The 16,293-nt window shown below is 37.5% G+C and overlaps 1 protein-coding gene across 1 annotated transcript; it reads right to left on the reverse strand.

Annotated features, from left to right (window-relative positions):
* Window positions 1-460: 460 nt before the first annotated feature.
* LOC144017022 (uncharacterized) lies at window positions 461-6,630 on the reverse strand. Its single transcript, XM_077518267.1, has 4 exons — window positions 6,342-6,630; window positions 5,688-5,912; window positions 3,933-4,777; window positions 461-1,641 (listed from the first exon to the last, which is right to left on the reverse strand). Exons 1-4 carry the CDS (start codon window positions 6,532-6,534, stop codon window positions 769-771), a joined length of 2,136 nt encoding a protein of 711 aa, XP_077374393.1. The 5' UTR covers window positions 6,535-6,630; the 3' UTR covers window positions 461-768.
* Between the last annotated feature and the right edge of the window lie 9,663 nt (window positions 6,631-16,293).

Raw genomic sequence — 16,293 nt, forward strand, 5'->3', positions numbered from 1 at the left:
CAAAATAAAAGATCTGTCATTCACAGGCAACTGAAAATATGCCTCATTATCCAGCACATTTGGCCATATTGAATGGAAGAATATGAAATGTGTGTCGACCAGTCAGCATCGTACTGCCATATTGCAATGAAAAGTAGTCGTATCTCCAATGGAAGGTACAGCACTATCATTCCAGACGGATCTTGAGTAACCATCAACTTTCCAGGGGTTTAAATGGTCCAAATAAGAGACTCAATTCGTAGGCCACATTATCCCCAATTTGATCCAAATTGGGTCGAACCAGTATATTTGTTGCAACTCTAATCTTTTTTTTTTTTTAATCAATGTTTTGGGGCAAAAAAATACAAATACTTTAGAAAAATATTCACATTTATTATTTTGTTGAAAATCATATGAGACATCTAAAATTCCTTAACAAAAATGAGTGCAGCTTCAACAAGATTATGATTCAGTCTTTTCATTTACACTTGTGAAACTTTCAGATCACAGTGGCTCTCTGCTTATAAGATGATGTATGTTCCTTTTATTAAACAACTTCTGATTTATAAATCATTTTAAATTTTCCTAGAGCTCCACAGACATTTGGAAATGACAACTTCAATTCGCTTTCAGAATTTCTCCATGTTTGATCAATGATATATTCCACTGTCTAAAGATAATCACATATACCACAAATGAATGGTTAACACCAGCATTTGCTCTTGTGTGAGTAGTTACATGTGCATTTCTAGTGAATCTTTGACCACAAACTGAGTAGGCAAAATTTATTCACGAGTGTGTTTTTTTGTGCGTTGTTAAATTTGATTTTCTAGAGAATCCTTGACCGCAAACTGAGCAGGCAAAAGGTTTCTCTCCAGTGTGTATTCTTGTGTGTGATGTTAAACGTGTCTTTAAAGAAAATCTTTTATCACAAACTGAGCAGGCAAAAGGTTTCTCTCCAGTGTGTGTTCCTGTATGTATCATTAAACCTGACTTTCCAGAAAACCTTTTACCACAAATGGGACAGGCAAAAGGTTTTTCTCCAGTATGTGTTCTTGTGTGTATCATTAAACCTGACTTTCCAGAGACTCTTTTACCACAAATGGGGCAGGCAAAAGGTTTTTCTCCGGTGTGTGTTCTTGTGTGTATCCTTAAATCTGCCTTCTGAGTGAATCTTTTATCACAAACTAAGCAGGCAAATGGTTTTTCTCCGATGTGTGTTCTTGCATGTCTATTTAAACTTGCCTGTCTGGAGAATCTTTTACCACAAACTGAGCAGATAAAAACATTTTCTCCACAGTGTGTTCTGCTGTGAATTATTAAATCTCCATTCAGAATGAATATTTGACCACAAACTGAGCATGTAAAATATTTCTCTCCATGTCTTCTTGAGTGCCTCGTTAAATTTGTCTTTAAAGAGAATCTCTGGTCACAAATGGAACAAGCAAACGGTTTATCTCCAGTGTGTGTTTTTGTGTGTCTTGTTAAATGTGTCTTTGTTGAGAATCGTTTCCCACAGTCTGAGCAGGAAAAAGGTTTTTCTCCTGTGTGTGTCCTTGTGTGTGTTGTTAAATTAGTCTTTAAAGAGAATCTTTTACCACAAAGTAAGCAGGTAAAAGGTTTTTCTCCAGTGTGCGTTCTTGTGTGTGTTTTCAACAAGGACTTTTTGCGAAAGGTTTTGTCACAGTGAGAACACTGAACACGTTTGCTGTCAGTGCAACATGTCATATCACCTTTGCGGTGTGTGTCATCACCACCATTAGAAGCATGGAATGTTATGTTGTCATCATTATCTGAGAGTGGAGTTAAGAGGCCGTCTGATTGTGATCCTCCGCAATACTCTCCATCGCCTTCTTCAACCTTGACAATGATGTATGGTGATGGAAACTTGGTGATACTGTCATCCTGCTCTTCCTCTTTCGTACAAGAGGATTCGAGTGACCCTCCCTTTTTGGTATGAGCAAGCTCTGGCTCCTCCTCTTCAACGTGGGGGAACCCAGGATGAAGATCTCCTTCACTGAAGTCTGTAGGACACAAAAAGACAAACAAGTCTCATGTTGGCTCTCAGCTGGGTTATCTTGCGAGTTCTGGTATCCACGTTCGATTGATACGTTTGGTCGAAGCCTGTGTTTAATTTGGAATTGCTGCCTAATTTTTCAGCAATTTATTAAATCCATGGTTGTGTAAAATATGATACAGCGATTCGGAACTGGCCTGTGGAAGAATAGAAAGGTATTGATCAATCTATTCATTATTAAGAATGTAAAAATAAACAAACCGTGTCTTCAAAATGGTTATATTTATCAATAATAATCATTTAAGTGCTCCATTTTGCCATTAAAATAAAAATAAAAGAATTAACAGTTAATATGTTAGGCAACAAAATACTTCATTTTACATGAAAAAAAAAAAGTTATTGAATCAGGTGACCAGTATAATGACGAAGTTAATTTTAAAATCCAGTAATCAGTAAATCCAAGTTATTTTGTCAAAGTATGGCAACATTGCATGTTCGTCAGACGAACACAGGGACACCAGTGACTAAAAAAATGTATGAATAAAAAGTGAACAAACCTCCTCTGCTTTGACGTTCCTTTGTCTGCGATATGTCCTCCTCGAACTCTTCGTCTTTAACAGTCTTTGCACACATTTTCACACATTAGACGCATCACTTTACACTCACAGATGATCTCTGCTGAGCGATGTGTTGCTCCAAAAGTGTCTCACGCTCTTTGTTAGCGGTTAGCAAGCAAAGCTAAGGTAGCTCGGGAAGCTTTAACGTGCATCCAGTAAAGTATATTCGGACACGAATGATGTCTTAGGACATTAGTGACGGATGCTTCAGTCCTTTCAGTAATTCTGAAATAATTATTTACCGAGGTGGTGTGGTTGCAAAAACCGTAAGGAGAAGATGGGCTGAGCTAACCGGACGGTCTACGGAAACACCACGTGGACAAACATCTGTTATTATTTCATAAATTTGCCTTCTTCGTATAGTACATGCTTAAAAAAATAAATAAAAAAATACTACTAACAACATTGTGGAATTGTATCGATGACTACGCAGCCTCTCTGGTGCCAGGGTGTTATATTTATTTATTTTCCCTTTTTTTTTTTTTTTTTTTTGCTAATCTGTTCCCACAGTAAATGAATATATATAAAACTTAATTTCGTTAATGAAAGTAAAAAAAAGGATGTAGTTGTCCTATAAATTTACACTTGTGTATGTGGAATTTCGCCAATATGATAAATTAATCAGAACCACATGCTACACTTCTTTAATCTTATTTGTAGTAAAATAATAATAATAATAATAATAATTGAAAAAAAACAAAAGTCAAACTTCCTTCCAAACATCAATACAATTATTTTTGACATGTTGTGAACTGGATGTACAATGAGAAGACTAAATGTGAAAACATTTGCTTGTTGCCAGGAATCAACAGCAAACTTGTGGAGCTATCAGCTTGTAAATAAGCTATTGTAAAATTAGCACTGCTAGTCAATTGTTGGTTATGAATAAAGATAATACATCGTTTGTAGCATTTGAATTGCACACCAATGTCAATTTCAGGGGGCAGCCATTTTGTCACTTTTTGACTGAAAATAATACAGTAATAATAAAAATAAATAAACAGTGCCTGACAGCTCAGCTAACAACCATTTTGGCTCACCAGTTTTTTTGTTTTGTTTTTTAAGTCATGCGACCTTGGTAAACTGGATTACTGTCAAATTGGGCACTCTTTTTTTTTTTTTTTGTGCTCAATGGCTACGCTTGGATTAGGAATAATTACATTGAAGATCGACTGTACACCTTTAAGGGCGGGGCCCACTGCACAGTGATTAAGGGGTATAGAATGAGTCAATAATTGTCAACACAAGCTCATCTTTGTTTATTCTGCAGCTTCATGAACCAATTTTCTTCTGTCACCAGCACATTTGTGTCTGTTAACTTGATATTTCTGAAAAAATCTTTTATCACACACACTGCAATTGTATGGTTTCTCTCCAGTGTGTAATCTTGTGTGTGTTGTTAAATATGCGTTTCTAGCAAAACATTTACCACAAAACACGCAAGCAAATGGTTTATCTCCAGTGTGTGTTGTCTTGTGTCTTGTTAAGTATCTCTTTTGAGAGAATCTTTTGCCACAAACTGAGCAGAGGTAGGGCTTCTCTCTAATGTGTTTACGCATGTGAATTGTAAAATTGGTCCTGTGACGGAATCTTTTACCACAAACTGAGCAGGCAAACGGTTTTCCTGTAGTTGTGAATCTTTTCCCACAAAATGAGCAGGCAAAAGGTTTCCCTCCAGTCCTTGTAGATCTTTTACCACAATTTGAGCAGACAAAGGGTTTCTCTCCAGTGTGTGTTCTTGTGTGTCTATTCAATGACGGCATGCTGGAAAATGTTTTGTCACACTCAGAATGTTTCACATCTTTTCCGCGAGGGTGATATGTCATATCCTCCTTCTCATTATCATAATAATGATCATCATCATCATCAACAGCGTCTCTGTCAGAGTGTGAAGTTATCTTGTCACTCGCTGTTAGTGCAGCTAAGCGATCATCTGCTTGGGATCGGCCACAAAGGTCGCCATCACCTTCTTCAACCTTCACAATGACAAAATTCACAGGAAACTCGTTGATATCAACTTCCTGCTCTTCATCTTTGAAAGGCGACTTGGTGGTATTAAATTCCTGTTCTTCCTCTTTATTGGGTGTGGGCTCTGGTTCCTCTTCCTGTTTAATGTAAAGGGTTTCTGGCTCCTGCTGCTCAGGGCGAAGATAGTCACCGACATCTGCAAAACGCAAGAAAACAAAAACATAGTTTTGGTAAAGTTAAGATTTCCTCAGTTAAGTCTCAGGTTGTGACTTTGATATGAATTCTTTCAAATATTTGGTTTATTTTTACATTGCACGTTAAGTAATTATGGGTGATTGTATAAAATATATTGGTAACTTTGATTGATACTGAGATCATGATTAATAAACATGATTATTGATTGTACTACTCCATTCCAGTTCAATCAAGGCTCAGCTTCATTCTTTGGTTTTAACAGACATAATTGAGTGTTGCCTTTGATGGAAGCTACACATTGGTTTCAAAACTTTGTATTTGTTCAACTACCAAAACTCAACATGAAACTTCAAAGAACAGCAAGAAAATAAATGAGCAACAAACTACAAAGAAAGATAGGCAAGCGATCTGGCGTCTCACTCAATAGTAACTAATGGGTACGAATGACGTCCTGTCAATGAGGTGAGGTCACATCCACCTGAAACATGGCAACGAGTATTAAAATTAAAAAGCCAAATTATTTTAGCAAATACAAGACCGGACACAAAAATGGGAACACCAGGTATTTATCAAACTTTACAATCCTCAATTCCCCATCAATACCTTGAAATGTTACTCCGGAGGTACACTTTAATTATCAAGTCAAGTTTGGTCGACACTAGTTGGATGCACCTCCAGAAGACCTCACTTGCATGCCTGACTTGTTGAGACATCCGTAGCATAGCCGACATATTCAAAGGGCAGATCTGGCCTCAACTTTACCAATATTATAAAAAAAAAAAGTCTCCAACCCCAACTTCTCGGCTATTTTAGTGGCTTTCATAAATGTCACCTATAATAAAAACGTTTTCAGGAACACCAGAGGAAACTTTACACTTATTATCATTTCCCTCCACAGTGGAGGCACACACCTTTGAATTTAGGAGATGAAGGGCACGGAACTACTGTTGGTGTCTGATGGCTGCCTTGATGTACCCTCCTCTTTTTGGACTGTGTTGGTGTACGGATGAGAATTTTTCCTCTATTAGCAACAGGGAATTTCTGGAATTTTGATGCTGATAACTTTGGATACGTTTGGATATGCTTGAAGATGGACGGAATGAAGTCAGGATGTGCAGGGTCTTTATTTGGTCTCCCTGAAAACAGAAAGCAATTGAATATAAATGAATTAAGTTAGATATTACTATAGAACAGATTACTCATATCGTTATGAAAATAAGGACCCAAAAGAAAAAAAAAGGCTGAATTTAGGCAAGTTTATTTTAACATATAGTATTCAACCTTAAATGAGAGGAAAATGCAACTATTAATAAGGTAAATAAACGTGTCAATATCAAGATTAAACAAACGCCTTTTTATAAATAATGAGCTTAGTGATGGCAACATGTTTGTGAAACATGTTTCTCAATAAAACAATTCAGTTGATTAAATATCAAATTAAATAAAGCACAATTTTCTAGAAAAAAAAGCCATTCAAAATATCGATGCTTCTCCAGCAGTGTACCGTAAATGCTTATTTATTAATAGGCAAGTAAACGCCATTCACACTCAAAAACGATTCTTACCAGTGAGGAAGTGTTGGCTACAAAGCACTGTGTTCTTGGTTGGCGTCCATTCCGAACCGTCCGGATGCACTCTGTTGACTGCGTTTACCCACTTTCTTCGACGTTCAGGGTTTGTCGGAAAAACATGAAATGAGAATTTCGTTTCCATCATGTTGTGGTTGGAGCACCCAACAGCACAACAACTTTTTGGCATGATTTTCCGAGGAGGTTATACGTTAATCAGAGGCAAAAGCGGTTGTTTGCACTGACATGCGGCGTTGCATTGTGGGTAATGTCAGAAATGCCGGAAATTCCGAGAAGCACATTCGTCACAGCACTTGGATTTGTGTGAGCTTTATATTTTGTAGGGTGTTTCTTTTCCTTTTGCCTCCATATGGCTGTTTTATTGATACGCTGTCGTGTGTTCCTAAATATAAAAATAAAAATATTTAAAAAATCATTCGTCACACTTCGCTGCTTCACGGGCATTCAGGGGTGCTTTCACAACGTGGGATCTCACAAACACACACGGGGCCGTTCGGAACACCAATTATTATTAAAAAATAAATAAATAAATCTTCAAATAACCTCGCCCCATCAGTCTGTTAGAAAATAAAAATGAGGTCCTTGATAAAAATTTTGACCACCCTGGATTATAAAGTACAAAACGTCTCAACAGATGGCGCTGTAGGACTGTCTCATTCTGCACTTTCCATAGGTACGTCATACCGAATACGAATATCCAATACAAAAATTGTGCATGGATGAAAATGAATCTGAAGAAATTTGTGCATTTCTCCCCTCTCTCTCTCGCTCTCGCTCTCTCTCTCTCGCTCTCTCTCTCTCTCTCTCTCTCTCTCTCTCTCTCTCTCGCTCTCTCTCTCTCTCGCTCTCTCTCTCTCTCTCTCTCCCTCTCTCTCTCTCACTCACTCACTCTCTCACTCAGTCAGTGCAGGAGGGCCACAACATCTGGAGGCAAACACAGACCTGGTGTCGGATCAGAGAAAGTTCTGGGATCCGATCTGGCGCTCGTCTATCAGCACTCTCTGCGGCCATGATTAATGAAGCCTCGGTCACGGTGGCGCGACGCCATTTCACGCTTTCGTGTGCGTACGTACCCCTTGGCTTGAGAACGAAATCAATCAGTGGGTTCGAAAATGGAGCAACGGGAGGCAATCATACTTTTTTTTTTTTTTTTTTTTTTTTAATGTCAAACGAAATCTCAGAAATACACCTTGCAAAACGTTTACATCAACGAGCATGCAGCTAAAAGTTGTTTATTACACTTTTTCTTTGGCTATTTTGTGTGTGATTCCACCACAGAAGGTACCAGGGAAACAAAGGGGGGAATATGTAACGATAACCATCGAATGAAAATAGGTTATATGGGAATAGACAAAGGGGGGAATATGTAACGATAACCATAGAATGGGAAATAGGTTATATGGGAATAGAAAAAAAAAAAAAAAACTATTGCAAATTGTGTCTATTTTATAGGCTTTTTTTTTGTGTGTGTGTGAAGAAGTACCAGCCATTAAGTGGGAAGCCAACCAATGTATCGGCATGTGATTCAAGTTTGACATGTAACGTTGGCCAAATCAGTTGCTTCGTTTCTGTAAGGAAAGCAGGAACAACAGCAACGGTCCAGATCACTTTTGACAGAGGTGGATGTTAACAGCTGATCAGCTGCTAATGCATAGCTGGACAAAATAAGGTAGGTATGGTTTAAGCGTTATTTTCAACACACTGTGAAACCTCGCACAGTCACAGTTTGGCTATTTGTAGATTAAAAAATAAATAAATAAATAAAGATTTTGAAAAAGTTTGCTAAATTACATGAAGATCATCAAATCAAACGATTTATACAAAAAAACAAAACAAAACAAAGTCAGCTTGAATGCAGTCAAGCCTGCTTCAATTCGAAGTTAAGTTTTGCTTCTGACGGCCAAATTAAAAATAAAAGCCAATTAAAAAAAAATATAATAATAATTAAAAACGGCCAAATTAAAAATAAAAGCCAAGGATTACAGTATTACTTTTTCACTTTGAATTTGAAGTTAACCCTTGTAGATGGTTGCATAGTAGCCTATGAGTAAACGATGTGGAATGGCTACGTTCGCCGTGAAAAGGTGACTGACCACTTCGCAGGAGGGCTGCCTGCGTTTAAGGTCAGTCAAAAACAAACTAATGCTCATTTGAAATCCACGCCAAAATTTTTATGTGTATGTGATATTGGTGTATTATGCTATATGTGACGTTATATGATGATGATGATGCATTAGCTACACATAGTTTGTCTAGTCTCTTTGGGTCCTTTATTTTGTCACACAGGGTTTTTATTTCTATTTTCATTGAGCTGTATGGGAGAAAATGTGTTCTGAAATTAGAATTTGGCCGTTGCCATGTACCTAATAAACAGGTGTCTCAGTGTGGTGCTGAACTGGGCGGCGGCAAGTGCGTTCTAAATATTCCGGAGCAGCAGCTGGCCTCTGTCTGATTCCCTTTCTCTGTATCTCTCTTCTTTTCTTTCCGTTCTTTTGCTCTCTTCGGGCCGCATAAACAAAGCACCGGCAGCATTAAGCAAAAACACATGAGGAGGAGACCATTTTCTTTGTTTCTTTTTTCTTATTATTCTTCTTGTTCCAACACATCTATGCTGTTGTGTTTTCAACTGACAGCAACGTTCACCTCTTGGGAAAAATCATTTTATTACAATACGGCTTAATTATATGGAGATTATTTAAAAAAAAAAGAAAAATGAAAGAAAGAAAAAGAAACACTGTGGCCAAAGCCAATCCAGATCAAAAGAGAAAAGGAAGCCAACTGTCATGCGTTTTGCATACAAAAGAGACAAAAAGTGCAAAAATCTGCTTGAGGAGAAGAAAAACACAATTGTTTGGTAACAATAATGTGCATGCACATCTGTGTAATCATGAATGCAGCATTATTATATCAATTTGTAGTAGATACTGGTGCCTCTTAAGAATCTTAATGTATTACATTCACTTTTGTGAGCTTTTTGTGTGTGTTGTTGTTATGCTTGACTGACAATTATGATCTCAATCACAATGAGGGGTTGATTTTTGGCTGTTTTGTCATGTCCAATGTTAGCCATTGTGTTGCCAATGTATCTCATAGTAGTGAACAGTCGGGCCAGCAAGACCCTCTCTGCTGGCCTAAACACGATCAGAATCACTAACACACATTTCGAGCCATTTGAAACAGTTATGTCGATAAATTGTACCAATGCATTTCTAACAGTCTATTATCTTCATTTCGTAATTTTTCTTTCTCTCAGTCAGCAACTGGCATACAGCTTTTGCAATATTAGATTGGGGCTAGAATCAAACCATCCAGTCAGTGTTGTTGCACATGCAGTGTGTGCGCTGTGCATCACTTTTTGTGATCTTTTCTCTTTTTCTTCTTCTTTTTTTTTTTCTAATGAGCTACAACACACCAACGGCATGGCCAGCAGACTCTGCGTCACCTCGCCTGTGTTTGCCTGCCAGCGGCCAATAAAGAAATAAATAAATCAATAATGGAAGTCAGATGATGTGACGTGTGACGGCGATGTTACGGGAAACATGATGCACAGAGGTTCGTAAACACGAAGAAAAAAGAAAAATGAAGAAGCAGGATAACTTGAAGTAGTCTGGCTACTCTTCTTGCACTGCCGTAGTTCAAAATTGAATTGTCATGCTTTGTTAGCTACTCAATGATTTCTCTTGTAGTGATGGTTTGAACTTGAGATTTTATTACACCTGTTTTTCCAGAACATTTTAGATAAATTGTATTTTAATTTTGGATTCATTTATTATTGTATTTTTAATTTAATGTATTCATCACTTTCTATCCCACTTAGCTCATCACAATTAGCTAATGCACTGGCGCTCACCACAAGTGGTTTTAGGTGTCGGTGAATGGAAAACTAAACCCCGTCAGTCTGATGAGCACCACTATTACCACAGTTAACCTGAAAAACTAACTTAGTTACTTTACTTATTACTTGCTTTTAAAAAGTAACTTCATTACTGGTTATTTGCTTTAAAAAGCAACTTACCGGTAGTTACTTTATTGATTACTTGCTTTTAAAAAGCAACTTACTTAGATTACTGATGCTACTGGTTTTAAAAGTAATTAAGTTAGATTACAAGTTACTTTAAAAGTTGCATTCAGTAGATACCGACATTCTGGCCTACTTTTGCCACTTAAAAGATAATTTTAAAGTGATTTGTTGTTTTATTTATTTATTTATTTGTTTTCACAAATCAGTCTGAGACTTCACTTCAACAGATTTTTAAATAAAATCTAAACTAACATTTAACTATTAATGTTGTAATGGCAAAACGTTTATAAATGTAATGATTAAATTTGGGGACCTCTTGCAGTCACACAATCTGGTGGGATTTTTAAGTTTGAATGCATACTGCACTGCGATCCATGTTTAATTTTTTTTGGGGGGGGGGATTAGTTTTATTGACGCTAGAAAATACTCTGTCAACAGCAGTGTTCAACAAACCTTTATAAATATGATTTTGGCTTACACAATGTTTTTATGCAGCGATGGCTGTTGTAAAGTTGAGTTGAAAGCCACAGCTCAGACTCTAACCCTAAGACTAAGCGATGTGAGCAGACGTTAACTACTTGTCCACTGAGCTTGTTTAAGTTAGGGCTTAGTAACATTAAAATGTGTATATAATTGATATGTAATTGCATTGCTTGCTTTTCTTAGTCCCAGTAAGCCCCAGTTCCTGCTCTGTGGTTATCCCTACACGTTTTCTGCAATTGAACTCAACCAGACATTTTGTTTTGAAAGACCACCGTGTCTCTTTGTACTTGGAGGACGTAATAATCTTTGTAGTGGTGAATTAATAAAGCTGGTTTCTCTGGTGGGTTTCATTATTTTTAAATCCCAACCATTTTCCCCCTTGACATCACTTCCGCACTCCGACGGCGAAATTTACAAGAAACAGTAAAGACAGACCGACAATAAAAAGAAAACTATTCACGGTTTGACGACTGGCAGCGCCGTCCTCATCTGCTCCTGCTTATGGCACAGCTTTACAGTTGCACTGACACAGAGGCCGCCTTGTTAAAAGCCTACATTTGGTGCCTCCAATCCAAATGGTTGCTTATTTGTTGACATTGCATCTCACACTATTCGTGTACTGCTTACATTGTCAAACTAGGCTGACAAGTAGTCACTGTGCTGTTTGGAAACTTTTTATTTATTTTTTGCTGATTGGAAAGTGGAAACTGTGTACTACACTAAACATGGATCAGAGGAAGCAAAGAAAATGGTTGTCTCATGAGATAAGAAAGAAAATTATAGACAAGCATGTTAAAGGTGAAAGCTACTTTTTCTGTTGTACCCAAGTACATTTCAGAGTCTGTACTTTTTTTAAAAACTTTTGCTGAAGTAAATGAGTGAATCAGACAAGTAACTCGTAGTTTGGCATTTGAAAATTCACCCAATTCCAAGATTTTTTGTTTACATTTTATCTGCTCAAAATTCACTGAATCGTTCTTTCTTTGCTCAGGCCAAACCAGTGAAAGTATTCTTGGGCACCATCTAGATGCAAATGGTGAAGTGAGTTGAGGAGCTTCATTTAATAAAAGTAGTGCTTTGCTGCCATCCTGTGGCATCAAAAGGGAAATCCTGGGACAACAGGGCTCAGTTTCAATCCACCACAAGTAGTGGGAAATACAGTTAGTATAGTACTTCTAATTTTACCAAAGCTTTTTTTTTTTTTATTTTTTTTATTTTTTTTTTTAAGTATCTGCACTTCTACTTACATACAGAGTGCTTTTGCTGCATACCTCCCTGACTAAAAGCTGCAGGGACAAGTGCATGGCGCCACCTATATTATTATAAAAAAAAAAAAAAACTAGAACAAAACAAAACATTTTACTCGGGTCAGCGACCATGGGAACACTTCAGGCCTGTCTCGTATATAACTTTTTAATGTGTATACTTTGAGCGAAGGGAGTCAAAGGACGTCGTAAAAGCAACAGGTAGTCCGAAAGCAAACGTGTATGGATAATTCATGGTGAACGCAGCTGCTGTTTAAAGAGAAGTCTCGCGGTGAACAGGAAATTGCTTTTGATTTCGGCCTGTCTCGTTAATATCATGTTAGAAGTTTCGGTGCGGCTCGTTTGTCTTTGTTGAATTCACAGGACCCATTTGGGGTCAAGTCAAAACTGAGGAGGCAGAACATGCAGCCATTCTTGAAAGTGTCAACTTCATCATGAGCGCACACATTGTTTTTCCTGCAGAAATAAAAAACTGACCCCCCCCCCCCCCCAAAAAAAAAAAAAAAAAAAATTACCGTACCATTCTCATAATGACTTCTCATAATGACTACTAATGACTACAGTACAAAAAAACGTACGACTTCAGCTTCCAACATTTTCCATTATAAAATAAACATTTCTCCAGAATTACAACTTTCTAGCAACAGTACTATTAATTTCTTGCAAGGTTACATCTTTAAAAAAAATAAAAACAACATTGCAACTTTTATCTCACAAAATTATGAATTTTCTATGTAAAATGACAATTATTTTCTACTTTATTTCTACAATATTCTTTTATTTTTTTTGCCAAACTACGACTATTATTATGACACTTCAATTCTTATCCTAGAAAAATATACAACCATATCTTCATAAGATTGCAACTGTTTGTTGTAATTAAAAATGTTTATCTTATAAAACATTTTCTTATAAAATGACCATGTTGTTGTGCTATAATGTTTTAAAAGAATTCTGGTGACATTACGACTCTATTGTGATAGGATTACACTTTTTTTTTTTTTTTTTTTACTAAAAATAAATAAATAAATAAACAATACAACTCTATTGTCGCATTATTTTTACTTTTTTTTTCTCATAAAATTATGCCTTTTTCTCCCCTTTTAAAATTACATCTTATTCTAACCTGCATGAAATTACAACTGTCGTGCAAAAATAAAATGTATGACTTTATTCATGTAAAATTGTCTTTATTATTAAATGTTAAAATTACAATTACCTTTCTCGTTTACAACTCATGACCAGATATTATTATCCATCCATCCATTTTCTTGACCCCTTATTCCTCACAAGGGTCGCGGGGGGTGCTGGCGCCTATCTCAGCTGGCTCCAGGCAGTAGGCGGGGGACACCCTGAACTGGTTGCCAGCCAATCGCAGGGCACACAGAGACGAACAACCATCCACACTCACACGCACACCTAGGGACAATTAGGAGCGCCAATTAACCTGCCATGCATGTCTTTGGAATGTGGGAGAAGACCGGATTACCCGGAGAAGACCAACACGGGCATGGGGAGAACATGTAAACTCCACCCAGGAAGGCCGGAGCCTGGACTCAAACTGGAGTCCTCAGAACTGGGAGGCGGAGGTGCTAACCACTTATCACCATGCCGCCCAGATATTATTACTTTTAATCAATTTCTATTGCAACTTTAAACCCATAACACAATCTAGGGGAGTCAAAAAATATCGCAAATGCTTCATGAAGCTTCATCTGTCCATCATGACCAGTCCATCAGACCAACCCAACATGACTTGTTGGTGGTCTGCACTGTTAGAACCCACCCCCACTTTGTCTTTGTTTAACACAAGTGTTTTAGGTGAAAAGGTCTCTCTTCTCCCACATCCTTGTAATCCCTCCTGTCCGAGGTCAAGCAGCATTAATGACTGTGAGCTTTCTACGCACTTCTAGCTCATTAAACGTATCATTGAACACACATGCACGCATGCAGATTCACACTGCTAGCACCTAGTGGCTCAATCCAGACCTGCTGGAGGAAGTTAGGAAGACCTAGGAAGGAAAACTAACTAAAGGGTGGGAGTTAAAAGTCCTCTTGTCAAAGCAAAATGTTCTAACCTTTATACCACCTTCCTTAACATTTGTTGAAAACATAATTTTGTCATGGCAAGATGACAAAATGCTTTCTTTCAAACATCCATCCATCCATTATCTGAATCATGCCATATTTATTTCAGTTTGTTTGTCACAAACAAATAATTACTGTCTAAACTTATGTTGGTATGGAAATTCACTGACCCTGGTAGTCTTTCTTAAATGTGAACTTGGCAATTTAATAGCGTAAATTACTGTATGAGCTGTACAGTAACTGCACAGTCATTTTATATTGTCATTGAATATTAATATTGTAAGTGTGTTTTGTGGCATAATGGAATTTTACAGCAATTTAAAAATGTCAGACAATTTTCTCAAACCTCAAGTATGTGTTTCTGTTCTCATATAAAACAAATCACAAATGTTTGAAACATCAAAGATGAGTTCATTCAACCTAACGTACATTACATGTTTACCTAAACATCAGTATCAATTTTCTTCATTGAACATATTGTGTTTTTGTTAGCATTAAAGACAATTTAGAGCCTTCTGTGACCCAACAACTTGTCAATTTGTTTTTGTAAACACAGAATAGGCTACAAGTCGGAGTCTTCAGTAACTCAAACAAATGTGTTTTTTATAAACACCGAAGACAATTTGCGGTGCCTCACAGCTGACACACATTTAAGTTTGGCTGGGAACGGCTGACATGTTTTTAGGTCGATGTGTTTCCAGCTGCATAAATGCTCCCTGCACCTGTAACTTTAAATTGAGTAAATCAACAGCAACTTGTGTGTGTGCATGTAAACCTTGCAAAAGGACACTTTTTGAGTTAAAAGTGACATTGCAAGTCATCTTCCTGGCTGAGCTCCATCTACAGTACTTTTTTCCTCCTCTCTGGGGTTTAATTATCTATCTATCTATCTATCTATCTATCTATCTATCTATCTATCTATCTATCTATCTATCTATCTATCTATCTATCTATCTATCTATCTATCTATCTATCTATCTATCTATCTATCTATCTATCTATCTATCTATCTATCTATCTATCTATCTGTCTGTCTATCTATCCATCCATCCATCCATCCATCCATCCATCCATCCATCCGTCCATCCATCCCAACGCAAGTCGCGACTAGCCCCTCTGAAAAAACTCATCAGAAGATAACATTGATGAACATTAGCTAATCTGTGCATCCAAGAACAATGCAGCTCTGCTTAGCTTTTGGCTTTGATATGTTTGAGTTCCAGACAGTGCAGTAGAGCAGTGCCTCAAATATGATAAATGGAGAGATAAATGGCAGGTTTGCACAAGGCAGATAAATTCTGTGCGGGGGTGGGTTTATGTAAATTAGCCTTATTGTAGTGTCATTTTGGTGCAGATATGGATAAATGTGCAGTTCTAGTACTTTGAATGTTTTTGTTAACATAGCCTTTTTGGCACAGCTGTTTGCTAGCTGATGCAGTTCCCATAGACGTGAACTATGTAAATAATACAGATGTTCCTCTAGAAGCATAGCCAATAGAACCATCATAGCCTGAAATTTGTGCCCCGACAGTGAACCTCATCCAAAACCGCTTCTCATCCTACATCCCCCCCAAAAATCCTGATCAATTGAGGCTGTCACTCAACATGCCACAGACCTCAACTGACCTCTTTACACTCCCATTAATTTGTCATTTTAAGAATATTCATGATGGCAAAAGGTGAGCGGTGCTCAATTTTCACAAAGCCTGCGGCTCCTTTTGGGAAAAGTTCAGGAGGAATTCGTTGCATTTCTAACTGGGAAGTTTGATCCCGGCAAATGACGACAAGTCGAATGAAATGAAAAGCAGATAAATGGGAAACGCACAGGGACTCTCCGTGCTGGGAACGGCACAGAAAGGCAACGAGCGGTGGGAATAATGAAGAGCAGTCTGCCAATTCGGCAGCAGCCGTGCCTCTTGACCAACCATTATTTTCCCTCTTCATACATTATAGATTTACAGTAATTCAACCCTTCCATCATAGGGCGGTATGTTCTAGACCACCCCCTGTACCACGCCCCTGTCAAAATATCAAACTTAATTTATCATCTCACAATATACATCAATAGTCA

The sequence above is a fragment of the Festucalex cinctus genome, chromosome 4 (assembly GCF_051991245.1).
Source record: "Festucalex cinctus isolate MCC-2025b chromosome 4, RoL_Fcin_1.0, whole genome shotgun sequence".
Taxonomy (NCBI): Eukaryota; Metazoa; Chordata; class Actinopteri; order Syngnathiformes; family Syngnathidae; genus Festucalex; species Festucalex cinctus.

Excerpts from the sequence above, each read along its gene's own strand:
- LOC144017022 (XM_077518267.1), bottom strand. The coding sequence starts at position 6,534 with ATGCCAAAAAGTTGTTGTGCTGTTGGGTGCTCCAACCACAACATGATG. Across the intron at positions 5,913-6,341 it reads TAGCCAACACTTCCTCACTG|GGAGACCAAATAAAGACCCT; the intron begins GTAAGAATCGTT and ends TTCTGTTTTCAG. Across the intron at positions 4,778-5,687 it reads TTCATCTCCTAAATTCAAAG|ATGTCGGTGACTATCTTCGC; the intron begins GTGTGTGCCTCC and ends TGCGTTTTGCAG.